This window comes from Eublepharis macularius, chromosome 1, assembly GCF_028583425.1.
Source record: "Eublepharis macularius isolate TG4126 chromosome 1, MPM_Emac_v1.0, whole genome shotgun sequence".
NCBI lineage: Eukaryota > Metazoa > Chordata > Lepidosauria > Squamata > Eublepharidae > Eublepharis > Eublepharis macularius.
The window spans coordinates 111,343,358-111,370,928 of NC_072790.1; the positions used below are offsets into that span (position 1 = coordinate 111,343,358).

Sequence of the window (27,571 nt, forward strand, 5' to 3'; positions counted from 1 at the left end):
TTAAACAGGAGCCCAGTGAGAACATGATGATTAATAAAATTTATTCCAGAATATACTGTTTTGGGTCACAGGTGCACAAGAGTTTATCTTGGAACGCATTTGATTAGTCTTTAAAGTGTCACTGGACTCGTATTTAATTTCCCTTCAAAGTAAATACACTTCGAAGGGTGCACATCTGTTCAATTTGCACCGTTGAACTGCATCCTTAAAATGTCTGTGGGAGGCAGCACTGGCCTCGCTCATGACTACTTTAAAGCTCTCGCGATTCTAGCAGTATGTACTAGAACCGCCACCGTTTCTTGTAGGTCCCGATCCCAAGATTCAGGCAGGGGGATGCGATGGCAAAGCTCTGAGCGGGGGTTGCACCACTTGGGACTGGCTGGTGGAGGTTTCCAGCTTTCGATCTTCACATTTAAAAAAAAAATCCACGCACTCCGAAATCTAGCGCGGCCCGGCGAAAAAGCTCTCCCGCTTCTCTTGGCTCGCTGTGTTGGTTTTTCAGCCGCAGTCTTTATCCAGCGGGGCCGGGAACCAAGCCTCGAGCCCCTTGACTCGCAGAACTCCCCACTCAAGCAGGCCCCGGACGCGCAGATAAGGCCGCCCCGCTGCGACCTGCGCAACACCCGCGGCTGCCGCAAAGGAGGCGCCGCGGCCCCCGCCAGTCCTGGGCACCAGGCTCCGCCCCCCGCCCGCCCCTCGCGGCGTCGTGGCGTCATCAGGCCTGGCTCCTGAGCTCGGAGGGAGGGGGCGGCAGAGCGCAACCGCCGGGCAGGGCAGGCGGCGGGCGACGGCGGCTCCTCGGTTGTAACGTTCGCTGAGGGACCGGGCGGCGAGACGAGCCCGAGGCGGCAGGTGAGCGCGGGAAATAAGGAACTGTGTGACGCCGCCCGCGGTCTTTCTTCGTCCCGAAGCCGGGCTTTTGCGGACGGGGGTCTTCCTCCCCTCCCCCCGGTCGGCCAGCGCTAGGAAGGCGGTGGCGCTGGCCTTCTTCGCCCGCCCTCCTGCTTCGAGATCGCCGCCCTCTTGTCTTTTTGTCCTCCGCTCAGCCCACGCCCCACGCCTCTGTTCTTCCGGACAACGGCAGACCCTAAACAAAGGCCTCATGTCGTCGTCTGCGGAGAGGACGAGCTGAAGGGCCTCAGCGCCCCCCCCCCTCTCCCGGCCGCCTGTGTAGTCGGGCAAGACCGTTTTGCGCGCGCTGGCCTCGCGGCGCCGCTCCCCTTTCCTCCCCCTCCTCCGCCCCCCCCCCCGCGCTGTCGGGAGGCGAGCGTGGGGTTTCTGCTTGTATCCCACTGGGACCACCTTTACTGTCACGAGGTTCCCCCTTCTGCCGCCCGCCCTTTACTTCTCTGGAGAAGGGGGAAATCTAAAATGAGCAGGCGCCTGCCCCTTGGCTGCGACTCGGAGAAAAACTGTCGCTGTAGTAGCTGTGCTAATCCCCCTTAGTAACAATACTGATGTGAGATGGCGAGTTTGCTTAGGTCTATTCCTTTTTACAGTTTTAATTGGAAAGCTTGCTTTCAGGGTTTTTAGTATTAGGTGCGATTTAACAAAACGGTATCATTTTACTTTTCTCTCAAATGGTAAGCTAACCATGTATGCAAAAATCCTTTAAGTCTGGATGAATTAGCCTCCCCCCCTTTTTTTTTAAATTGAACAATCAAATGGATTGTTATGCCTTGGCATAATTCAAGGGGCATGCTCTGAATGGCTTTAAATAATTCGATAGCAAGGTATTTTAAAATAATTTAAAAGTCAAACAGTAACTATTGTATTTGCTATGTGGAGGACTTTTGTCATGTGTCTGTCATAACTGTTTTCTGCTGCCAAATGCCCTGCAATCAGCAGTGGAGTCTGAAGAATAGTCCAAAATATCTGTAATTTTGAGAAGCCACTGTTCCCCCCACCCCACTTTGGTTTGTGCAGTATAGCCACAGTCTATGGAACCAGAGGTTCAGGAGTCAAAAGCATGAAATTTAACTTTCAGAGTCATTTGAGTAAATTACTTGTTTTAGATAAGCAACTGGGAACATATTCCCATTGAGGCTATACATTTATTTTTATTTTATATCATTTATAGTCCACCTTTCTCATTGAGACTCAAAGCACATTACACAGTGTGAGATTAGTACAGTCAATATTAAGGGCAGTTTCCATAAACAGTGTCATAGGATAAATAAACAGGAGCTTACAAAGACAGAGCATTAGCAAGAATCCAATACAGAGTTGAAGAAATGCTGAAACAGAACATAAGCAATTCTAGACAATATGGAGCACAGATAGCTCATAGGAGCACATATTTAAAACAGCAAATAGTACATAAGGTAACATAATGGTGAAATCTATGGTCCCTAACTCATTAGTGAAGCATCTGAGATCCCCTCCCTACAATACAGAAGCCTTTTTGAATAATTAGGTTTTGCATAGTTTGCGGAAAGCTAGGAGAGTGGGGGCTCTCCTGACCTCCTCAGGCAGGCCATTCCACAGGCTAGGGGCCACCACAGAGAAGGACTGAGTACAGGCTGCTGTTGATTCACCCATGTGCAGGATGGCACCTGCAAGAGACCTTGTTCAGATCAGCAAAGTTGCCATGGAGGAACATAGGGAGGGAGGCGGTCCCATAGGCATGCTGGACCAAGGCTATGAAGAGCTTTGTATGTGATAACCAAGACCTAGAACTGAGCACGGTAACTAGGTAGCCCGTGGAGTGACTGCATAACATGGCCCAGCTGATTAAGATACTGTATGTCACCCCCCATTATATGTCAAGGATGTATATATTTGTGAGAAAATACATGAATATGAGCATGGAAGGTCGGTTGAGAACCTCTGGTAAAAATAAAGAGACTAAGAAATAGTGATATGATGGTGAGGGTCTGCTATAGACCACCAAGCCAGATAAAGGACTGGGATGATACACTCCTAGACCAGATTACAATATTTTCAAAGAGACATGGGAGAGTTCAGTTATCCAGATATCTGTCGCAGTGAAACTCTGCTAAAAAATTAAGGTCTGATAAATTATTCACTTGATTTGCTGACACCTTCCTATTCCAGAAGGTGGAGAAGTAAACAAGGGGGTCTGCTATCTCCGACCTGTTCTCACTAACAGAGAAGAACTGGTAGATGAGATGAAAGTAGTGGGCACTCTGGGTAGTAGTGACCATGTAATTTTGGAATTTAAGAGCTTGAGGAAGGGAAAAGCAGAACATAGTCAGACGTATAGATTGGATTTTAGAAGAGCTAATTTTAACAGGCTCAAAGTTATGGTGTGTAGGATTTCATGATCAGAAATATTCAAGGAGAAGGGAGTTCAATATATGTGGGAGTTTCATAAAAGTGAGATATTGAAGGCACAATCAAAAATGATTCTAGAGAGAAGGGGAAATGGGAGGAGCCTAAAGAAGCTAGGGTGGCTCCATGAACAGCTTTCTAATGATCTGAGATTTTTTAATGACCCATTTAGGAAATGGAAGGGAGGGCTCATGTAACCAAGGATGAATATAAACAAATAACCAGTGTTTGTAGCTTAGGCTTAGGCTATTGAGAGATGCTAAACACAACAAAAAAAGGGTTCTTTGGTTATGTTCAGAGCAAGAAAAAGAATAAGAAAGTGGTAAGTCCATTGCAGGGAGAAGAAAGTGAAATTTTAACAGATGATAAAGAGGGCATAATAGCTTAATTACTACTTTGCCTTGGCCGCCTCTTATAAGGGAAACTGTTCAACCTGGCAAAAAGAGAACACATGACAAAGGAAGGATTGCAGCCTAGGATAGGCATAGGGGTGGTATGTAAACACCTAGCTTCTTTAAATGAAATTGTTCTCAGGGCCAGATGAATTGCACCCTAGTGTACTAAAGGAACTTGCTGATGTAGATGTAGAGCCTCTGCCTATCATTGAGAATTCTTGGAGAACAGGTATGGTGCCAGAAGATTGGAGATGGACAAATGTTGTCCCCCATCTTCATGAAGGGGGAAAAGGAGGATCTTACAGGTAACTGCTGACTTGTTAGCTGGATGCCCATACCTGGAAAGCTTTTAGAACAAATCATCAGTCAAATCCTTGAGCATTTAGAAAAGAAAGTTGTGCTTACTAAGAGCCGGCATAGGTTCCTGAAGAACAACACTTGTCAGACTAACCTTATCTCCTTTTTTTAGAGCATTACTACCTTGTTGGATTGGGGAATGCTGTGGACATAGTTTATCTTGATTTCAGTAAGGCTTTTGATAAGGTTCCTCATAATATTCTTGTTGACAAGTTGGTAAAATATGGTTTGGATCATACTGCTGTTAGCTGGATTTGTAACTCGTTGACCAAAGGCACCCAAACAGTGCTTGTAAATTGTTTCTCATCTTCTTGGAGAGGAGTGACAAGTGAAGTGCCTCAGGAATGACTTGGACGAAGGAGCAGAAGGGATGCTTATTAAAGGAAGGATTGAATTTGCAGATGATACTAATTGAGAGGGGTAGCAAGTAACAGTAGAAGACAGAATCAAGATTCAGGATGATGTTGACAAGCTGGAAAACTGGGCTAAAACTTAACAAAATGAATTTCACCAGAGATTAATGTAAAGCTCTGCATTTAGGTAGGAGAATGAAAAGCATAATTATAGGAGGGGAGAGACTTACCTTGAAAGTAATACATACGAAAAGGATCCAGGAGTCTTATGGGATCATACGCTGAACATGAGTCAGCAGTGTGATGTGGTAGGTAAAAAGGCAAATGTGATTTGGGGCTGCACCAAGAGAAGGATAGTGTAAATCATGCAAAATGATGTTATCACTTTGCTCTTTTTAGACCTCACTTGCAGTACTGTGTTCAGTTTTGGGCACTGCAGTTTAAGCAGGATGTTGACAAGCTGAAATATTTCAAAAGGAAGGCAACAAAGATGGTGAGGGATCTGGAGACCAAATCCTATGGGGAAAGGTTGAAGCAGTTGGATATGTTTACGGAGAAGAGATGACTGAGAGGTGATATGATAGCCCTCTTCAAATATTTGAAGGGCTGTCACATAAAGGATGAAGCAGAGTTGTTTTCTGTTGCCCCAGAGGTTCAGACCAGAACCAACGTGTTAAAATAAAATCAAAAGAATTTTCAGCTTAAACATTAGAAAGAACTTCCTGACAGTTAAAGCTGTTCATCAGTGGAACAGGCTTCCTCAGGAGGTGGTGGTTTCTCCTTTGGAAGTTTTTAAGAAAAGGCTAAATGGCCATATGACAGGCAATGCTGATTCTATGACCCAGTATGAATTTAGGCAGATCATGAGAGGGAGGGCAGGAAGGGATGAACTGGTAACTGGCTCTCATGGCCCTTTCTTATATGTCTAGAGTAACGCTTATCATCATTCTGGTGTCAGGAAGGAATTTTCCTCATGGTCATATTGGCTGGGAATCCTGGAGGTTTTTTGCCTTCCTCTAGATATAGAGAAGTGGTCACTGGGAGAGTGTGGGGAGGGGGAGGTAGCTGTGCATTTTCTACATTGTGCAGAGGGTTGGACTTGTGTCCCTTCTGGCTCTGTGTTTCTGTATGCCTTGCCTGCTCACTGCACAAGAGCCTCTCTTTCATCCTAGACTGTTTGATGAGCAGATTATTGATCTTTCATAAGATGAATGTATTATCTCCTGTTTGAGAGTGATTGTTGATTGCAGCAGTTGTGCCATGATCCAAACTGTGTGGAATCCTAGTGAAAATAAAAGGACCATATTTGTTTCTTAGCATAGGCTGAATGAGCCTGAGGCACGCTTGATGGCCTTGCTTGTCTGTGCAGTAATCCTTTTAAAAATAATATTGGGATGAGCATAATATGGCTCTGACTTTAAAAGCCACTTTGTTTTTTCTTCCCAGTTTTTTTTTCAAAGTTTCATCTTTAACTTAGATTTATATATTGCGAGGTAAAAGGATAGAAAGACAACTATATAGTAGTGATTAATTGATCACAACTCAGAATTTGTAACTAAGTATCCTAGTGAAAGAGCCTCTGCTGTTCTTTGCAGGTTGGGCCTTGGGATTTTTTCATGGAGTTTCTCTGGCATAAGTAGGAGATGAAAATAAGCTTGTGGCATGGCTTTTGATAAATGAACATATGAGATTGCCTCTGTGCTGAATCTAAAAAGACTATTAGGAATAGGCAGTAAATGCAATTTATATCTGAAGAGCAGCAAATAGGGTAACTTATGCCAGCAGCATGATTAAAAACGTTGTAGTTGATTGTTGTTGTGGGTTTTCCGGGCTGTATTGCCGTGGTCTTGGCATTGTAGTTCCTGACGTTTCGCCAGCAGCTGTGGCTGGCATCTTCAGAGGTGTAGCACCAAAAGACAGAGATCTCTCAGTGTCAGTCTGCCTGTGACACTGAGAGATCTCTGTCTTTTGGTGCTACACCTCTGAAGATGCCAGCCACAGCTGCTGGCGAAACGTCAGGAACTACAATGCCAAGACCACGGCAATACAGCCTGGAAAACCCACAACAACCATCGTTCTCCAGCCGTGAAAGCCTTCGACAATACATCGTTGTAGTTGATTCTTTTTAGGTTACATTATTTTATCTGCATGTCCTCCCCCACCCCTTAACTTTCAAAATTTGTCACCAGAAATGGACAGATTTTTATTTTTCATTAAGATGTATTCATATTTGATCGAAAAGCAGTTCAAATAAAATGATAACACTGAACAATAATACCTTGACCTGAAAGGCTCAGGTTCAGGGTTGGTACGTAGAGACAGGCAGTGGTTAACCACCTCTGATCTTCTCTTGCCTTGAAACCCCTTTGAGGTTGCTATAAGTCAACTGAGACTCGACAGCATTTTACACATAGAGAAGTCTAGGGACTGTTAAAAATATCTGTACAGCACATGAAAGATTCTTGGTAAATGGTGACACAAAGATGGCACAAATAGAACCAGCCACTTTCCACAGGCACCCATCAGAGCATAAAAGATGCTGCTGCATCCAGGATGTGTTCAGAATCAGACATTCTGAATCTGAAAACTATTTCAGTCGAAATGAGTGGGAATGTCACCTTGAGTCCTCTAAGTATTAAATTAATTAAACTACATTTGATTTAAATAGAAGCTTTTAATGAGTTCTTTCAGTTGAAGATGTTTCAGTTAGTATTCAAAGTTAAAGTGCAAAAGTTTTTTAAAAACTTTTCAATTTGACGTTGGATTTCTAGCTGTAAACATGGAAAGGCATAAAGAAATACCCATGTAATATGAACAGATGAATTTTGTTTTAAAAATACTTTTTTTCTTTTTGAAAGATTCACCTATTGTCTTTATGAAGTATTCCAGGCTGCTAATAATTTTAAAAACAACCACCATTATTAGCAAATACAAATATAACCACCCACCCCCACCGAGGCTCCTCAAAGCTGAGGCTTAAAAGTTGCCTAGAAATGTCTTTAAAAATAGCCAGAGTTTACTCAAGTAACATATGATATTACTCAAAAATATCAGACAGTAGCAGTTTGAAAAGAAAATCAGTTAAGTTGCTCTGTTGTAAATTCACAAACTTAAATCCTAAGCAGTTACTCCAGTCTAAACCCATTGAAATCAGTGCTCTGCTGAGGATTTCACTGTAAGTGCACTTATCTACCCTCATCTAAGGAAAAAGATACCCCCACCCAAATAAGCTTCTAAGTACAGATGCTATCTGTCTGCATTGCTTTGACTTCAGCAAAAAGCATGTTCAGATGTGCATTCAGATGTATATTCCCACCTATATTTTAGTGTGGGTTTGGATGCGTATTAAACTGCATTTCATCAAAACTATGCAGGAAAGACAAAAAAGGTCAGTACTATGCATGCACATTCTGATACGTGCACACAAACTGTTAATGTACATGTATCTTCTGGATTGGGATGCATGGCCTGTGATCATGTAAATATATATATATTTGAAAAAGGAGTCAAGTCCATACTGCCATTTCACCTTTTAAGTTGCACTTCCTTTATAAAAGGCTGGTGGGGGGAAGGGGACAGCACTGAAAATCCACATTTCTTGAGTGAGCAGGTTGCTGGATCAAACCCAGTACAGTAGCTATGGGGCAAGGGCTTTCCATAAGTGAAGTGCCACCACTGGAAAAAGAACTGTCTCTGGTTGCTACCTACCTCCTCTCTGCAGGTGGGGAATGAAAAGGAGCTGTGAATGAGGATCTTAACTGGCAGAGTGGACAGCATGGGAGGAGGCAGTTCAGGCACCCCAAAGTATTTAGGACCTTAAAGGTAAGAATCAGCACTTCTCCAGCTATTGGTTCAGGACCTCCATAAATGACCTGACTTTGCTGTGATCTTGGCTTTTACCAATAATCTGTTCCTATTAGTTCTTCCCTAATCCCTTCTGTTGCTCTTCAGTCCCCACCCCAGTGGATAAATGTCCTGTCTTAAAGCTTCTGCAGACCCTTATTTTTATGATGGGGAATGATTTAACTAGTTTGCCCTGATCTCAAGCTGCTAGACCCTAAAGTGGAGAACACTACTCCAGCTTTACCATGTTTATTCCCTTTCACAAATAGGGTTTATTCTTCGCTGCCCCCAGCAAGCCACATTGTGGCCTATAGTCAGATTCTCTTGTACAGAAATCAGAATTCTAAGTTTGGGGAAAAATTTGGAAATCTCACTTTTCAGGGATTCCCAACTAGGCAGATTGTCCCTGCTGCTTATACTTTGATAACTGTGAGCCACAACATAAGGCTTTATCCATGGTTTGGTGGTGGTGAAAAGTGCCATCAAGTCGAAGCTGATTTACGGCAACCCCTACTGGGGTTTTCAAGGCAAGAGACTAACTGAGGTGTTTTCCAATTGCCTGCCTTTGCATTGAAACCCTGGTCTTCCTTGGAGGCCTCCTATCCATTTACTAACCCAGGCCAACCCTGCTTAGCTTCCAAGATCTGATTAGATCAGGCTTGTACATTTACCAAGGCCAAGTAACTCTTAATTTCAGGGAAAAAAGAAAAAAATATCGTTAAGTATATAAACAATCAATAGCTACAACAAGTAAAAGCATACAGATCCCTAAAATCAAAACATTCTGGGAGGAGATATTAAAGCAAATTAAATTAATAACAAACTATGACATACACTTAGTGCCTCAACTAATTTTTTTAAATCTATGGCAAGGGGTAAACGTGCCAACACCTCAACGAGATTTAATTAATAACCTACTTGCTATAGCAAAATCATCAATAGCATATTTTTGGAAAAAGCAGTCCCAACCATCCTTGAATCACTGGTACTCCAGAGTGTGGGACCAGCTCATTATAGATAAAATAACAGACAATTTATCGGCTAATCCCTCTACAGCTAACTATTACGAAAAATGGTGGTCTTTCTTAGATTTTATTGACAAAACCACAACACTTCCTCCCAACCATCTTTATCAAGATATATTGAAAGTCTAGCACTACAAACTAAACTATCTATACCAATATATTGTGAATTTTTCTTTGTGGTGTGTGAACTACAAATTACAGTAAACAAATGTTTTAAATGTTTTTCTTCGAAACCTGCAATCTTGTATAACCACTATATTACTTCATGTATTTGCTATTTAATGTTTATTGTTATTGTTTCCATTCTGTAATTAATAAACGTTGTTTAAAAAAAGCATACAGATGAATAGCAGAAGACTCGCATCTACGCATAGGAAAATCTAGTAGGTACACTAGTCAACATGGTGTAGTAGTTAGAGCATCAGACTTGGGCCAGTCACATACTCTCAGCCTAACCTACCTTGCAGGGTTGTTTTGTGAATAAAATGGAGGAGAGAAGAATGATATAGGCCAGTTTGGGTCTCTGCTGGGGAGAAAAGTGGGATATAAACAAAGTAAAGAAACCCAATCCTTTTTTCCTCAATCTAAAATTTGCAGACTCAATTCATCTCAGGTTAACTTCCTTTTGCCATCTTGCTGATAACCTCTTCTCATACTCCTTAGGTTGTCTTGGTGTGTCTCAGACATGACTGTTCTGTAAAGCATGTCTGTGTCTTCCCACCCATCCTTAAACCCTGACAGTGGAAATTCATTGGGTAGAGAAGGGAAAGGACTAGAACTGTTTGGTCATATCCACATTGTTTGTGTGCCAGCAGCTTACTCTTCTTATCTTTTGGATTGTCTTCGTTATCAAACTAGTGGCTCTAATGCCAACTTCTTCAGCTTGGTGGAAAGGGGGGAGGGAGCTGTCTCTTTCCTTTGATCCGCCTACTCACAAGGGTAGTTTGAGCTTAATCCCTTAGTATTCACTAAATGTAAACTCAGCATTCAGAACACAAAGTGGAAAATTCTTAGAGAGATGCTTGTGTGAAGTACCATGTTGCCATCACAGAGAGCAGGCCTTTATTGTGACTGAAAATGGTCATAAATTGCTCACTTCCATCATACTGCTTGCTTTCCTTTCCTTTGGTGTTAGTGAGTCAGATTAAGATAACATAGGTTCATATCCCCAGTATGTCATAAAGCTTTCTGGATGATCTTGTGCCAGTAACACAGCATTGTTCTAAACTACCTCAGAAACTTTCCCCCAAGTTTTAGTATCTTCAGACAATGCTGCATGACCTTAATATTGGTGCCAGGGTGAAGTAGTGGTTAGTGTGTTAGATTAAGACAACATGGGTTCAAATGCTTAGTATACCATAAAGTTTTCTGAATGAACTTGAACTAGTAACTCTCTATTGGTCTTAACTTTCCTCACAGGGCTGTTGTGAGGACAAAATGAGAAAGAGAACAATGTGTACTTCCATGGGTTCCTTGGAAGAGTGAGATTAAAAGTAACATAGATAATGAGTGCGAGTAAACAGGGATCCATACATCTGCTTATGAGAAAGATGCAGTTTAGTCCTCTCTTGAATTGTGTTTCAGGAAAACCATAGAAGTCTCTTTCTTACTTGCTCCATATTCCTGCCTTTCCCCAAGCTCTCTGTGCTTATTAGAGGACTTCAGTGAGGAGAAAGAGGTTGGTGCTGAGTGAAACAGAGGTAGGCATAGTAAGTCTAGGTAATATTTGTACATTCCTGTGGGGTATAAATTTAGGAGGATTTTAAAGTGTATCTTTAAATAAAATTTCATGCTATTTTGCTTTTGGCATCAGGTTATAAAATAAAAAATGGAGTGTCTTTGTTAACTCCTCCCCCCTCCCAATTCAAGGTTTTCCTCAGAGTTCAGATGAAACTTTATTCCCAGCTATGTATGAAGCTCAGGTACTTAACCTGAATATGGTTTCAATCTCTATGTATATTAGTTTTATTGTGTTGCATGTTGAATTCTTCAAGACTGTGTATAGAGTGAGTGTTGGGAGGAAGTGAAAGTTGAAAAAGTTTATTGATAAGTAAAATGCAAACTTTTACATAAAAATACTTGCATTAAGGTCTTTCTCAGACTTTAATGCAAGTATTTTACAGTGCAATTTATGCTGTTTTCTAGTCTAAGCTTCAAATCAATGGCCTTAGACTGTGGTGTATCACTGATTAAATGTGGAGGTTAATTGAAAGCATTTTCTAAATTTGCTAGTAAGGCTATGCAGCTGTCAAAAAGCTCCCTTACTATAATCTTATAAGTATACTATGATAGTGTCTCCTGAAGCTAATTACATGCCTTTTTTTCTTTCAGTAAAAATGTACTCTATGTCAAAATTGGAATAAATTCATGTAAGTTCCTCCATATGTAATGACTTATTTGTCTTTTGGCTACTTGATTGCCCACTGGTTTGGGACTTTGTTCCTGTTTGAAAACAGAAAATAGTATGAACATACAATATGAACATATGGTGTTCATATTGGTTTTGTAGCTTACTACAGCTGCCAACCACCACAGCTACCAGCACCTGAGATTCAGTTTACTATATGTATTTTTGGGAGAATGACAACCTTGAGTGTTGTTGCTGTTAAAGAGCTGGGGGGGGGTTGAAATAGCCCCCCCACCAAAGACTGAAAGATAACTAAGATGCAATAAGAAGTGTTAGGGTGTAGAGGGGTGATGGGACATGGAGAGAGCTGGGTGGTAGTGAGTGATGTAAGAATGTTGCTGAGCTGGTAAATAAGAGTCTTCTGATAGTACAGATCAGGAGTAGGGGTGTGCACCCCAAAAATATTTGGGTTTCCTGCTTCAGGTTTACCCGAAGCAAAAAGAACATTCGGAAACACCCAAAACTCGAAGCAGCAAGCCGCTTTGGATTTGGGTATTTTAATCGCTTCGGAATGCTCTGTAAAGATTCGGAGCATTCTGAAGTGATTCAGGGAGCTGGGTTTTCCCCCAGGACCCCCACCCACCCCCACCCCTCAACTCCCCACTTACCCCCCTCCACTTCAACCTACTTACCTGGCCCTTTAAAGATCCCTTTAAACTATCAGGTGGCAGGGGGGAGTTTGAAGGGAAGGAGGATCTCGGCATGGCTTGCAAGCGGCGCCGGGAAGCTCCTTCCCTTCAAAGTCTCCCTTCCTCCTCTAGCTGGTTGGAATGGAGGAGACTTTGAAGGGAAGGACTTCCCTTCAAAGTCTCCCCCGTTCCAAGCGGTTGGAGGAGGGATGGGGACTTTGAAGGGAAGGAGGATCTCAGCGGCAACAAGCTGCGCCAAGATCCTACTTCTCTTCAAAGTACTAAGCTGCTTGTGGAAACCCCAACAAACAGCTGATCTGTGGTTTAAATGTTCCTCTCCCTCCTGCTGCATGGAGAGGGACATTTCAGTCCCTTGTCCCGAAGCTTCCCGAAGTTATACAAATAGCTTTGGGCATCTTTGATTCAGGGTTTCCAAAACGGCCCTGGTATGCTGGGGCCATTTTGGAAATCCCGAATCTTTATAAATTGGGTCTGATTTGGGTATTTTTCCCGAATCAGAAACCCGACGCGCACATCCCTAATCAGGAGGAGTGCTGTCGGTTGCAGGGAGGGGGCAGAATGACGGGCAATATGCAGTTGCAAAGACAACATTGTAAACTTTGGGTACAGAGACAAAGAGTAGACAAATGAAGAAAGAGGTTTTAGAGGTGCCTGTGGGATGCCTTATGCAGAATAAGTAAAGAAAAGGAGTGAGGTAAAAGGAATACACCAAAAATTTTACCCGAATATTTTACACTCTTATAGAGAGATGGCCCTGTTAGCTTAGTAAAAGTGGCACTCACTGATTTAAGCTGTTTGCCACCTGCTTGTCTGGTACTTCTAAAAAAACTCTTGTAAAATCTGTGGAGCAAAGGAGGGACTTCAGTAAGGAGGCCATGATTCAAGAGTTTTAATTGGAAGGTCACCAGAAACCTTCCCAGAGTTCTTTTCAATTATATATATTATTGTTAATCTCATTTGGAGGCCAATCTTATTTCTTAACTTCTCAGTTGCATACTAATGTATGCAGTAAAATTTCACTTAAATAGATATGCTTTGGCTATCAACAGTACCACATGCTCAAGTTCAATAAAAGTACCTTTCAACATAACCTCTTCTGCAGCAATTTAAATGTAATTCTTCTTTGTTATAAAAGTAAGTAGGCGCACAGTATTCCATGCTGTGTTTTCAAAAACTAAAGCTGCACAGAGCTGGCCAGTGTTTTGAAGCAAAGATTCTTCAATTGGTGAAGTCAACTGGTAGGTAATGCCAAACCAAGGAGACACTGCCCCAGGTGAAATGGCATTTGAATATTAGTCTTCTTCTAAAATGCCACTGTTCTTAGCCAACATGTTTCATCATCTCTGATAATTATAATTAAGTATATCTGGTATCTGAAGAAGTGAGCTGTGACTCACAAAAGCTCATGCATACCCTGCCAGAAATTTTCTTAGTCTTATATATGCTACTGGACTCTTGCTTTTTTTCTACTGCTACAGACAGATTAACATGGCTACCCATCATGATCTATGATATGGTATTACCTTTCAGTAGACTTGTTCCCAGCTTTCCTAAGAGTTACAATTCTACTCCTGAACTGTTTTTGGTAAAACATTCAGATATGCTATACTGAAACAAGTACAGAGGCTACATTTTAATTTAATAGCCACCTTGGTTGTGGGCAGAAAGGTGGGGGTATAAATTTTGTAAATAAAATTATTTTCACTTCAAAGGACATAAAAAGCAGGTCCATGGAAGTAGAATTACTATAAATGTAATACCATTATATGAATGTACATTGCTTAAATTGCTTCCAGTGAGTTACTCTAGGGTTAGAGCAATACTTTTTTGATAGTCCTTATTTTCTCAGGTTCCAGTGCAACTCAGACACTACGTGCTTTCAGCAAATAGTGCACGAGAGGTATGAGCCATCAGTGGGAACCTGCTCACTCTGCTCTGATTGGATGCATCTAACAATGGCCTTTTCATTTTGCAACTTGTGTCAAGAGGAGCTATAAAGAAGAAAGGAAGGTAAGATTTTTGCTTTGAAGTAGTCTGTTATGTGTATATGTATCAGTTCAAGTACAGTGAGTTGGATTTCACACATGTCTTATGAGTGTTACAGGGAAACCCTTATGCAAGAGAACTCGCTGTCCTGTCTTTCACACGTCTGTACTTTGGGCTATCTTTTCCATCCAACAAATCTCTGCATAATTGTGCCATGGAATATTCTTTGAATTGTTCTGTCAGCTGTAAAGATAGGATCACCGCTTTTGGGCCATAATGGACCACAGAAGAACAAACCAACCAAAATAAGTACTGAGGGGGCAGTGGGGGAGAACACTTCCTTGAGAAACAGAATAGCACTATCCTTCCCCAAGGAGCAGATCATTTCTCATCTGAATTGGTGTCAGTCCTGAAGATCAAAGTATCAGGCAGTTTGTGAGCCAGGATCAATAACAAGCACTTTAAGAAAGATTTGCCTATATTGTTGTTATACATTAAGCAGAAGGACATTTTTGGAAGAGTGAAAATGGTAATGGGGAATTTAATTCTCTAAATTAAATCATGGTTAATTGCATTTGCAGATAAAGACTTTATTAATTAGGGTAGGGAGGTGACTTAGTCATAGAATATGTGCTTTGCATGCAAAACTCCCAGGTTCAGTCCCCTGAAAGGATCAGGTGATGTGAAAGAACTGGGTCTGAGAATCTGGAGAGCTGTTGCCAGTCATACTGACTATTGATAGCTCAGTAGTCTGACAGTAAAAAGCAACTTCATGTATTCACCTGTATTAGAAGGAAACTTTAAGTCATCATAGCAGCAGCAGCATACAAAAATTGAATAAAATCAGTAACATCATTGTCTTTTGAAAAGTCCGTCCACATTTTTATTACTCCAGAGGAGTTAGCCGTGTTATTCTGAAGTAGTAAAATCGAAAGGAGTCCAGTAGCACCTTTAAGACTAACCAACTTTACTGTAGCATAAGCTTTCGAGAATCACAGTTCTCTTCATCAGATGCGTGTCACATCTGACGAAGAGAACTGTGATTCTCGAAAGCTTATGCTACAGTAAAGTTGGTTAGTCTTAAAAGTGCTACTGGACTCTTTTAGATTTTTATTACTGGGATTACTAGCGGGTTGTCTCACTTTGGTGTATGGAAGTGGAGTCTGTGGAAGCTCCCCTACCCTAATGACAATGAAGTCTGCTGTCTTCTGTGCAAATATTCCCCTACATCTCAGCTTGTCACTTTATATCGAATTATAAAGCTAGTAAATGTTGTGCAGTTTTGAGGGAGGTATGTTTCAATATGGAGATTCTCACTAGATGGATGATCTTGACTGATTATTGAATTTGTTACATCAGATGTTGGATAATTTGGCAAAAAGTTGTATTGCATTCAAGACTAGCTAATCAGCTGATAAACCTTGCTTGTTTTTCCTGGAGATGTGCATCAGAAAGTCATGTGTACGAAACAGAAATTCAGTGTTGTACTTACCTTTGGTCAGTTTTGTGATGTTTTAAATTTTCTTCTCTTACTGTGTGTGCTCAAAATTAAAATCTGATTTTTATTACTATAATCTTGCACTTGACTATCCAGAATACTTAGCTAACTGACATAGCCCAGAGGACAAGCTTCTTTCCTTCAGTCTCTAAACCTCTGCATCTTTGGATTAGTGCATGCCCCATCTTGCTTCTTCAGCCAGCTCCATTGATGCCTCTGGCCATTGGTGGCCTTCTGGCAGCTAGGACTGTCAGCTGACATCACCCGCGGGTGTCCCTTTCTCTCAGCCTGCCTTGAGCTTACAAGAGTCAGTTCTGCCTGCTGCATAGGATGGTTCCATGACTGTGGGCAGTCATCATGGCATTCTCGATGGCATAGAGTTTGGGTGCTGCAGGTTCGTCTGGGTTGCAGCCAGGGCAGAGCAATAATCTTAAGTATCTGGCACATTTGATTAACTAGCAGCCCACATTCTCCATGAATACTAGATAGCAAAGCTTTTACTCTTATTTCAGGGGTGCCTGTGGTGCCTGTTAACAGCATGGCACCTGCATTAAGTGCTGGAAAGCGGGTGGAGCCAGGTGAAGCTCTTGTCCAGCATGGATACTGATAGGCCATTGGACATCTGATTGATACTGCAGATTAAAATAATGCTGATTTGGCAGCAGTTGCCATGTGTTGGTTTTATTCTCTCTTCTTTCCCAATGTATTTTTAAAATTGCCCCTCAGCATTTGGCTCCACCTCCCACATCAGCCATTGTGATTGTGTCCACCACCCTCTATCAGAATTCCAAAGATGTCCAAAAGTTCAAAAAGATTGGGAACCCATACTCTTATTTGTTTGGATTTTCCAAGTAAAACTGACCTATTGGTTTTATATTAAAATTGGAAGGATTTCTTCCTGTGGAATGTGATCTTCTCACCTCCCCCTTCCCACTGTAGCCCAATATGTCTCCTGAAATGCTGTTCCTGATGTTCCCTTTTCCCCAGGAGCAGCATTTGGGGGTGCATTTTGGTCTGCTGCAGCAGACAAGGAAGTCATGTTCAATGATAGGAAATCCCATTCACAGAAACACTTATTTTGAAGTGCAAATATTGTAACATGTCAGACATCCTACTGTAATTAGCTGGAAACAGAGTAGAAAATGTAAATATTGGTGAGAGTTCATTTTTAATGAAGTTAGTCATCTACATTAAGTTTCTGGCTGCTTAGATCATGGCATAGTTTTTCACTATGTGTCAACAAGTGAATGATTCTGTCATCTCCACTGTCACTGTGGACCAGTTGATAGCACTGTACTCCAAATTGGGGGGGTGGGCAGAACCAATATTCCAATTTTATGAAAATTATGTGCACCTTTTGGAGGCACTTGCTACCACAGAACTGTGCAGGATTCCAAGTTGGATACTCCTGCTTATAAAACACAAATTTATTTATTTAATTTAAATTTAAGAAATGCCACTTAAGTTTTGTTTCCCCCTCAGATCCTGACTAGGGGTGTGCGCTTCAGGTTTCTGGTTTGGAAAAAAACCCCACATCGGGCCTGATTCATAAAGATTCAGTATTTCCGAATTGGGGCCAGTATGATGGCGCCAATTTAGAAATAATGAATCAAAGCTTCCCGAAGCGTTTCAGGTCGGTTCAGGAAGCTTCGCGGCCTTTTTAAAGGGCTTCCTCCCACCACCACCCCACTTACCTGGGACATCCTGGCGGTGGCGGCACGGGCAGTGGAGGCGCCTGCTGCGGCCTTCTCTGCCACTCTGCTTGCCGCGGCGACAGCAGAGGCGCCTGCTCCAGCCTTCCCCACTGCCCAACTGGCCGCTGCGGAGGCAGAGGATGTGGCGTGGGTGGTGGAGGAGCCAGCTGCTGCCTTCAGGAAAGGTAAGTGGGGTTGGGGGAAGGGGGGTGGGGGGCTCACTTTGGTATGCTCCGAATCATTACAAAGCATACTGAAGCTATTCGGATAACCCGAATCCGAAGCGATTCCAAAGCGGGAAAACCAAATATTTCCCCAGTGCACACCCCTGATCCTGACTTGAGCTCTGTAACTATGTCGAAAAAAAACAGGGCTGTTGTCTGTACAATGAACTCTGCAAAGTAAAGCTGAACTTGCTTTAAGCTTCTGTTGGATTTAACTTGATAAATCTACTCTCAGTACTGTCTTAAAGGCAAAAGATTAACAAAGCAAACATTTACTAGCAGGGTGGATAAAAACCAATTTTAATGGATTTTTTGTTTAAATCTGATTTTGTCTGATAAAATGCTTCTTGAGGGAAAAACCTATCTAAAGATAGTTTTCTCTTTAAGATACATTATAGCCTAAATGTTTGTCATTATGAAATAAGGATTAATGTTTAATTGGGTAGTATAAGACTGTACATCCATGCAATTTTAAACATTTTTGTAAATGAATTCCATTAATTCATTAAGGCCACAAGAGCTAAATGTGAGGAGGGAGGAGTAAGAAGTACCAATGAAAGTGAAACTTTTTGAGGAAAATACTCCAGAAGTCTTGAGATCTTTATGAGTGTAACCTGTGATTTATCATATTACCCTCTCCCTTGAAGAGAGAACCTATAATGGCAGCAAACCACAAAAGAGAGCCAGCTTGGGAACATTTTTGTTCAACCACAGTCGTTAACAAACATGGATGTTTAAGCAAATACTTTAAATACATACATTACTGTTTTAGTTAAGTAAAGTTTAAAGGGTTAATTATTACTTTTCTCCTTCCAATGAAGTACAGCAGAAAAAATGTCCAAATATGAACGAGTAACCTATTAAACTGGAGATAGTCACCTTGCTGTGATTTCATAATTATCTTTTTAGAGTGGTAAATAACTTAACAATCTTTAGTTTTCTGATATAGCGGTAAAACCAACCTGAGAAGTTAGTATTCTAAAATTGAAACCTTCATCTGGGTTGCAAATATTAAGGTTATAACAACCAGCAAGAATGAGCCTTTATGTAGAAAACCATGATTTACGTCTTATGACTAGTGATTTAAATCAAATCCACCATTTACCAGAAAAATGTTATCTAAAATTTTGCCAGCTCGTTGCTGGGTGTGAAAATATCATTCTCACTTTATGAAGTGTAGTTTAGTTACAATGGTCAACTTTTGGAGTATGCAGTATATTGTGAGAAAAATTGGAGGATTTCATGGACAGCTAAAAGTCTGTGGTACTTTCTAGGGTTCTAGTGACATTGTCTAGATAAAAAGTAGTTCTGGAAGAAAACTATGCCTTTGTGTTAAGGTACTGTCCTATAATGCAGTATTATGTTCTTTCTCTAGTATTAGTAACCCTTTTTTCTCACATTACACCTTTCCTTTCAAGAAGCTTTTGGCAGTATATATTGGGTTATTTCATCTTCTTCCCCATGATTCTACAAGGTAGTTCTGCTAAAAAATACTGATCACTACCCAGTGAGCTTTATAACTGAGCAGGAATTTGCATCCAGAGATCCCATTTCACATCTGTCACCTGTACTGCATTTTTTCATTCTGTAAATAAATATTCTGCAATCAGTCTCAGTAATCCATTTCATTTGTTTGGTTCATAAACAAGTTTGACAGGAGCCTGCCTCACTGAGGCCTGTCTATCTTCACATGCTACAAGCTAATTGATTAGTTCTTGAACTTCAGCAAAACAAAGTTTGCAGCCCCAGCAAATTATGGTTTATATTTTCCTGTAAACCAGAATTGCAAAAAATAATTTCTCAGCTTGCAAACCTTTTACAAGAAAAGCAAAAACTCTGGTTTGCTATGCTTCTTCGTTTAGATCTGAAAGTAGATTGTAGAGTCAAAAATAAATGACGGGCTTATAGTATCTAAAGAAAGAGGGTTTGTGCGAATAAAACTGAGAATCACATAACTCCAGCCCATTGTATCCTGACTGCTTTTGTGCTTCTAAATTTTTTTACAGCTGAAATATCTTAATTTCTTTGAGTTAGAGATAGCTAGGTAACCCTTTGCTGTGCAAAACTATATGAACCTTTTGATCATTTCTAGGATGGCCGGCTGTGGTGAAATCGACCATTCAATCAACATGCTTCCAACAAACAGGAAGACAAATGAGCCATGTTCCAGCTCAGCACCATCTATTATGGTCCCTGAATGTGCTATCTGTCTGCAAACGTGTGTCCATCCTGTGAGTCTGCCTTGTAAACATGTCTTCTGCTATCTGTGTGTGAAAGGAGCTTCCTGGCTTGGAAAGCGATGTGCACTCTGTCGGCAGGAGATCCCAGAGGACTTCCTTGATAAACCAACCTTATTATCACCAGAGGAACTTAAAGCAGCCAGTAGAGGCAATGGGGAATATGCTTGGTACTATGAAGGCAGAAATGGCTGGTGGCAATATGATGAACGTACCAGTAGGGAGCTGGAAGATGCTTTTTCTAAAGGTAAAAAGAGCACTGAAATGTTAATTGCTGGGTTCTTGTATGTGGCAGATCTTGAGAACATGGTTCAGTATAGGAGAAATGAGCATGGACGTCGCAGGAAAATAAAACGGGACATAATAGATATTCCAAAGAAGGGAGTGGCTGGGCTTAGGTTGGACTGTGACTCTAATGCTATCAATCCAGCAAGAGAGAGCTCTGCTGATGGTGCAGACAGCACACCAGCTCTAGGGGCTGCTGCTGGGCAGCCTCTAGCAACTGTTTCCGTTAGACCCCTACCTTCACTAGATGGTCAGCTGACAAGTCCTGCAACGCCATCACCTGATGCAAGCATTCTAGAGAACTCTTTTGCCAACTTACAAATAAATGGAGACAGTATGGTGGAAAGGAGCCATAGGGGAGAGGGAGAGGAAGACCATGAATCATCATCTTCTGGTAGGGTGCCAGTTCTTGACACCTCCATTGAGGAAACAGAATCGGATGCTAGCAGCGATAGTGAGGATGTGTCTGCCCAACTTCAGCTGCCTGAATCCTCTGCTCAGCAGAGACATCTGAATGCAAATCAGCCAGCCTTGGATAGACCAGTGGCAGGGAATGGGGTGGGAAATACCAGTGTAAGATCTAGAAGGCCTGATGGACAGTGCACAGTAACTGAAGTTTAAATCTAGAGCCATGTTTTGAAAACTCACATCTTGTACCTGTATATTTTGTCTGTATTGACATTGCACTCCAGTCTAACAGTGTGTTTTAAAGTGTTTGGGGATGGGTAGATGGGGAAGAGGGAAAACAAACTTGGGCCTCTAACTTTAAAGGCAGCCTCTTAACATGTCTTGGCTGGAAGACTTTCAATGTTTAAAAAAAACTGGGGGGGTGTTAACAGTGGACAGCTACTTAGCAATACCCAGTTTTGTAAATGTCTTTCATGTTTTATTTTGTAGTATATTTCCCCTCCTCCCAGTAAAAACCCTATCCTCTTTTTTTGACCAATGTATATTCACTGTAAAACTTGGAGCTGTCATCATTCTCTGTTGCATTAAGTAACTTTACTATCTGCATGGATTGATATATGGGAGGAACATTAAAACTGAAAATGGGTAAGAGTCTGGGTATGAGCAGGATACTTAATTTTAATGTGAGAAAATAAGTGTGACTTCTGAAGTTCAGATGTTTTACTAAAACAGAGCAATCATTTCCTGACTGAAATGTAAAAATTCTGTTGCAGAGTTTTACTTGTAAGCACTTCATGGTGTCTTCATTGGCTCTTCTGTCTAGTCCCTGTAGTTTGAGTCTCTTGATCTGTCTTGTTTTTGTTACAAAATTTATAATTTAATAAACTACATTTTATCAACAATCTGAACACTGTTTCCACATAGAACTGTGCCCAAGTGACCTTGAAGAAGAAATCTTCGAAGGCAATAGACTACTTTTCATGCGTGATTGGTCCTACCTTTCTCACATAAGTTAACTTAATTCATTAAAATCTATATAGGCATACTCACTTAATTCATTAAAATCTATATAGGCATACTCTCCTAAGTGTTTTGACACCACAGCCATGTAGAAAATAGACTGCTTGAAAAGAGGTCTGATGTGGTACTTTAAAACTAATTCATGGCTGCCATTTGTCTTGCCATGTCTGATCTAATAACAATCTGTTTGCTTCTAGCGAAATAGAAAGCAGCCTATGACAAATTGCACAACCACTGTAGATGAAGTAAAATTGGTATGTATTCATTGATGGTATATGACACCATTTAACATGCTGACTTGTGAAGTTGCTCTTGAAGCAGCCTTTTCTTGCACTAAATAACTTCAGCAGTGTGTTAGACAACATTAAGAGTAAAATAGATTTGTGTAATAAGGAAAACTTACAAAAAACACAAACATACTGTTCTAGTCTCCCAATTCTCAGGTGAGATTTGGAAAGATACAGGTAATGGTCATCTTCATCACAGACAGACCACCTATAAGCTAGTTCTGCTGATGTCACCAACCAATTGTAGTCACATATAAGAGAGGGTCATGCAGGAGGATTTACTTCATTTACTTCTTTTTACACAATGATTGCTTTTGTAGACTTCAAGTGTTTTAATGTTATGGTTACTGATAATGGAGGAATAATACATGTTTTGGTTTTCTAAAAATAGCTTTACCTTACCATCTGACATAACATTTATATCACTAAGCAAATTTACTGATTTTTATAAAATGTAGATCAGGCTTTTAATTGAAGCACACACTGTGTTCCAACTATGTAAAGCACAGATTCAGGTGAGAGCAAAGTTTATTTTCATGAAACTCAAAAGAATTAAATAATTGCTAAAAATTCATAACTGGACCATGGAAAGAAACCTACTACTGGCACCCATCCCCTTCAATTTTAAATCTAGCTAGCAGTGTTTATATACTTTCTGACAGCTCACTGGCTACAAGCTAGTATCATGTCTCTTTTACACTCAGGTACTAATAATCCAGGAAAGGGATAGATTCCAGTTTGCACATTTGTACCAAGAAAGTCTCAATAAGAATCTATTTGTTCAGAGAACCTAGTTGGCTGAAGAACAGTCATTTCAGGTATTTCAGCTCTCACACATTCTAACGTTTATCAACCATGAAGCATCTTTGCTGAGTATACTAAATTGCTATATCTCACATGCTGTTTTATCACTAACTCTACAGATACCTTTATCATCAGTTGTACACCAATTGATGATCAGACAAAAGGTCCTCTGTTGTAATTTGCTCACTGCTGTCTGTGATAGGCTCTTACTTTCTAAATTTCTGTCCATAAAGAGAAAACTGGCAGGTACAAATGACAGCTCAAAAAGAACTGTGACTTGGGTCTGGCTTGAGACCCTTTGTGCCAGTAGAATCTTATACAAGCCCATAAATACAACAAATGTTTCCTTCCATACCTCTGAATACATCCTGTGTGGCTTACTCAAACTACCTTTTTATAAATTTCCAAAAGAAGTCTAAAGGTGGGTCCTTGCCAGACTCATTAAGCTGAAAATAGTCAACAAATATTTTCCACACCTGGGCTACAGGATAGTCAGAAGTTCAGTTCATACTGGTGTCACCAAAGCCTATCTGCTGGAGTTTATCATGCAGATTTGGTTAATTGACTGAAAACTGACTCATAATTCAAGAAAAATACTTTCAACTATATACTTAATATTTGATCTGTCTGTTTTGAGGTTTCCTGGCACTAAATTCCTGCCCTACAATTCTCAGCACTACTGAATTTCCACTTTAGCTGTGATTTTAAATAGTGAGCCTGTCAATGCCCAATCAATTGATAAAATACTTAACTGCCTCCCCTGCATCCATGATTGGCAGCAGTTTGTTTACAACAGATAAAAAATATTTTTGTGTTTTAAAATTATTCATTTGTGTTTTGTTCTCTGAGTTAAGGCCTCCAAGTTAGCAGGCCCTCCCCAAACAGTTCCAAAAATCTTCATTTCAGTTTTCAAGGCAGTTTCCAGTGGCAGCTCTCTTCCTGCCAGAATTACTTTCTTTACAGCCTGAATCACTTCAGCTGGGCCCTTTGTATGCAGCTTGAGCCATGTACATGTTTCTTCTAGGGGCTCATCAGAAGAGGACAAGATGGCTTCTATCAGGCCAATATGAAGGGCGCTTTCTGGCTGCACTTCCACAGCACCACTGAGCAACCTGAGGGCGGGGCTGCTGCCAAGGATGTGTACCAGCCTGGCAGCTCCTCCCCAGCCAGGTACTAAGCCCATCTGCTTGTGAACAAATCTAATTTCACTTTCCGGAGTCATTAACCTGTTAAGAGGGAAACAAGCATTTGGTTGTTAATTTGTACTTAACACGAGAACTCATGCTTCTCTGCTTTCTGCCTCATTATGTAAAACACAATTGTGGGTAGCAAGAGATGCACTGGCAGAAGCATTTCTTAATGCTGGGCAGACTAGCCAAACATCAAACAACTGAAACAGGTAACATAAAAAGACTGATTACTATTTAAACAAAAATTTCTAGTTGAAAATCAAACTGGAATGTTCAAACTTGGTTTTTTAGTTTTGAAATTTTATTATTTTACAATTATAGTCCACCTTTCTCCCCAATGGGAACCCAAAGCAACTTGCATCATTTTCCTCTACTTCATTTTATCCTTGCAACAGCCCTGTGAGGTAGGTTAGGCTGAGAGAATGTGGCCAAGGTCACCCAACTAGCTTCCAAGGCAGACAGGATTTCAACCAGGGCCTCACAGATCCTCACTCCAGTCACTACACCACTATGTATGTTCACATTTTTTAGTTCTTTCATGTAAAGTCCAGTTTTCACGACTTCTTCAGCATATGGGGGAAGACCAACGCCATGGTCATTTTTAGCCTGAAGTCTTAGAGGAAGGGCAGATTACAAGCAGAACACACATTACAAAAGGCGGAGGAAATACATTCATAGCAACTGGACTAGAGAATTGTTTGGATCCCACATTGGATTTCAGCAGACAGGTGCCAACTTTTGCTGATTTTCTTCTTCAAACTACCCACACACCCAGTTTTGATGTATCCCAACTATTATCTTCATTCCCATAAGAAATACAAGACATTTGTCTAACCAAAATGCAGGCATAAAAATCCCTTATAATAAAGCAAAGACATGTTTCAAAGAGCAAAGATTTCAGTATGAGGGTTAAAACTTGTTAGAGGGATGAAGTTCCAGAGAGAGTCCAGCTGACAATGGTGATAATTGGTAAGTGGGGCAAATGTCTGGATAGCTTGGAGGCTGGGGACCATTCATAACTATGGTCCACAGAATGAGTATACTACAGTAAAATAAGTAACAGACCAAAAAGCTCTTTTTTTTTTTGAAATGTGTAAGAATGAACAGGAGAGAAAAATGAGGGCCTCTTCAGCTCAAAGAAGCTTGAAATTGCTCCAGATAGTGATTAGGGAACTGGAAAGACAGCTAATTTTTCATGTACTATTGTGAAAAAAAGAGAAGGCCAAACACACTCCTGTAGTTTAGATAGTTTCACGTGGGTACCCATGTTGGTCTATTGAAGAAGAGCAAGATTTGGGTCCAGTAGCCCCTTAAAGACCAACTAGATTTCCAGTGTATGAACTTTTGAGAGTCAGAGCTCCCCTCATCATATGCAAGGAGTAGAAAAAGGAAAGGATCCTTATAATCCAGTTAGAGGGTGGGAGGGTTATTGTAAATTATAGTGTCAGGAAGCTAGCTATAATACATGTTGCAGTTTTAGCTTGATAGAGCCTGGGTGTGAAGTACAGAAAATTAGCATCTATATTGCAAGAAAACTCTTACGTCCCAATTATACCTCGAAGGATCTGTTCCAAATTTGCAAATAAACTCAATTTCAGCAATCTCAAATTATAATTTCCTTTAAGGTTTCTCTGCTTGAGTACTGCTACTCTTAGGTCAGTCTTGGCAGACTGAAATGTTCTCCCATTTTTTTAATGTGATTTTTGTTCATTCTTTTGCAAAGGGACTGAACTGTTTGTCCAATATAGAGAGTTGAAGGGCATTGCTGGCACTTGATGGCATATATAACAGTGGAAGACGAAAAAGTGAATGAGCCTGAGATGATACAGCTGGTGTGTTAGGTCCAGTGATGATTGTGTTGTTGGAGTGAATATGGGGGCGGGGTTAGCATCCTGGTTTACTGCAGGCCTTGGTCCCAGAGTTCATGTCCTTGTTGAGAAGTACACTGTTGTGAATGAGGAGTTGTTTAAGGTTGGGGCGGCTGTCTGTGGGCAAGAAAACATTTGCCTCTCAATGCCTGTGAGAGAGCAGTATCATTGTCCAGCATAGGTTGAACTGGTTTCAACTGAGAGCTGTATGTGACTAACAGGTGTTCTGTTGTTGTTCCGTTTGAGCTTATCTTGTAGCAGGTCATCATCCCTTGGTATCATTGTGGCTTTGTTGATCTACTTTCTTACTACATCCAGTGAATAGAGATGGGCACAAACTGCAAGAGGAGCCAAAGTTTGTCACGAACCGGGCTTGTTCGTGCTTCGCAAACCAGTGGTTTGTGGAAGCCCGTTTTCCACAAACTTCCATGAACTGGTCTGCCGGTTCGTTTGGGTTCGTGTTAAACCCCAATACCCCTTTCTGTGCTGCCGCTTCACAGCGGCAGGGAAAGGGGCATTTCCACCCCTGGATCTCCCAACAAGCAGCTGATCCAAGCCAGCAGGGGTGAAATGCCCCTTTCCATGCCACTTCGCAGCAACACAGAAAGGGGCATTTAAACCCCATGAACCATGAACTGGTTCGTGAACAGGGGCAAGTTCATGAAAGTTTGTGGTTCGTGAAATGGGATGGACCATGAACCCCATGGTTAGTTTTTTCCCCAGTGAGTACTGTAATTCCAGACATCTCTGTTGTAGATCACGGTGAGAATCTCAGTCAGATGGATTGGAGCAGATGTGGCTGCAGTGTAGAGCTCAGCATGTTGTGTTTTGGATGATGACTGGAGACATGTAGGTATCTTTGGTGATCAGTTGGTTTTTGGTATAAGGTGGTTCTTAAGTTTCCGTCATGTATTTATACAGTGACAAAGGAAGATTGGACTCTCAAAAGCTCATACCCTGGAAATTTGTTTTTTAAGGTGCTACTGTACCCAAATCTTGTAGTTTAGACAAGTTCAGGAGAAGAAACCAGACAGCCTGCAGTCTTTAGAATGGCAGAAGGGAAAAAATAAAGGAAAGGAAATCTAGCCAGCAGTAATAAAACATATGCAGAATGAGAATGCACAGGATACTGTCCTTTATTTGGAAAGTGGCAGGAAATGGTTAACTTCTACAATGATCAGGATCTACCTCCTGCTGTTGCCTCTCATCTGAATACTCTCTCACAATACACCTCACAATACTGACATTAAAGCCACAGTGCAAGAGAAAACTAGCACAGTTCTTTGGGAAACTAATGACATCTCTGTAGGCTCACTGGAACAGAGCCATGACCTTGAATAGGCAAGCTATACTAAATTATTTGAAGGAGGCTACTGGTCTTCGCAGTGCCAAGTCTTCTCTAACATTACTGAATTCACCTAATCTTCTATTGTGCTTGTAGAAATGGAGCTGGACCACAAACAGTACATGTGTGTAAAGGGAGAGGGAAGCAACAGCACCACGTAGTCAAGGAAAAGGAAGGAGAATGACAGAGAAAATGAGTGACTGATGTGGTGGGCTAGAGACGAAGATGTATATGGGAGATTGTAGGGATGGTGCTTCGGCTTGTGGTACTGGGTCATAATAATAAAAACAACAGCATTCAATTTATATACCTATATTCAGGACAACTTAATGCCCACTCAGAGCGGTTTACAAAGTGTGTTGTTGTTATCCTCATGACAATCACCCTGTGAGGTGGGTGGG

The 27,571-nt window shown here is 41.2% G+C and overlaps 2 protein-coding genes across 9 annotated transcripts in view; one reads left to right on the forward strand and one right to left on the reverse strand.

Annotated features, from left to right (window-relative positions):
• Positions 1-739: 739 nt before the first annotated feature.
• On the forward strand, positions 740-21,564 carry RNF146 (ring finger protein 146). Of its 7 annotated transcripts, none has more exons than XM_054980259.1 (6): positions 740-852; positions 8,121-8,221; positions 10,852-10,976; positions 11,599-11,636; positions 14,174-14,334; positions 19,819-21,564. In XM_054980259.1, exon 6 carries the CDS (start codon positions 19,820-19,822, stop codon positions 20,867-20,869), a length of 1,050 nt encoding a protein of 349 aa, XP_054836234.1. In that variant the 5' UTR covers positions 740-852; positions 8,121-8,221; positions 10,852-10,976; positions 11,599-11,636; positions 14,174-14,334; position 19,819; the 3' UTR covers positions 20,870-21,564. The 7 variants fall into 7 exon arrangements, with proteins under 7 accessions (XP_054836234.1, XP_054836225.1, XP_054836245.1 ...); XM_054980250.1 differs by having other exon boundaries at positions 10,852-10,967; XM_054980270.1 differs by lacking the exon at positions 10,852-10,976.
• A 642-nt stretch (positions 21,565-22,206) lies between these two features.
• ECHDC1 (ethylmalonyl-CoA decarboxylase 1) overlaps positions 22,207-27,571 on the reverse strand; it is a 50,879-nt gene continuing 45,514 nt past the window's right edge. For both annotated transcript variants that reach the window (XM_054982007.1, XM_054982015.1), the window contains exon 6: positions 22,207-23,993. In XM_054982007.1, the coding sequence (XP_054837982.1) occupies positions 23,594-23,993 (400 nt within the window). In that variant the 3' untranslated portion in view covers positions 22,207-23,593. The remainder of the gene's footprint in view (positions 23,994-27,571) is intronic.

Excerpts from the sequence above, each read along its gene's own strand:
- RNF146 (XM_054980259.1), top strand. The coding sequence starts at position 19,820 with ATGGCCGGCTGTGGTGAAATCGACCATTCAATCAACATGCTTCCAACA.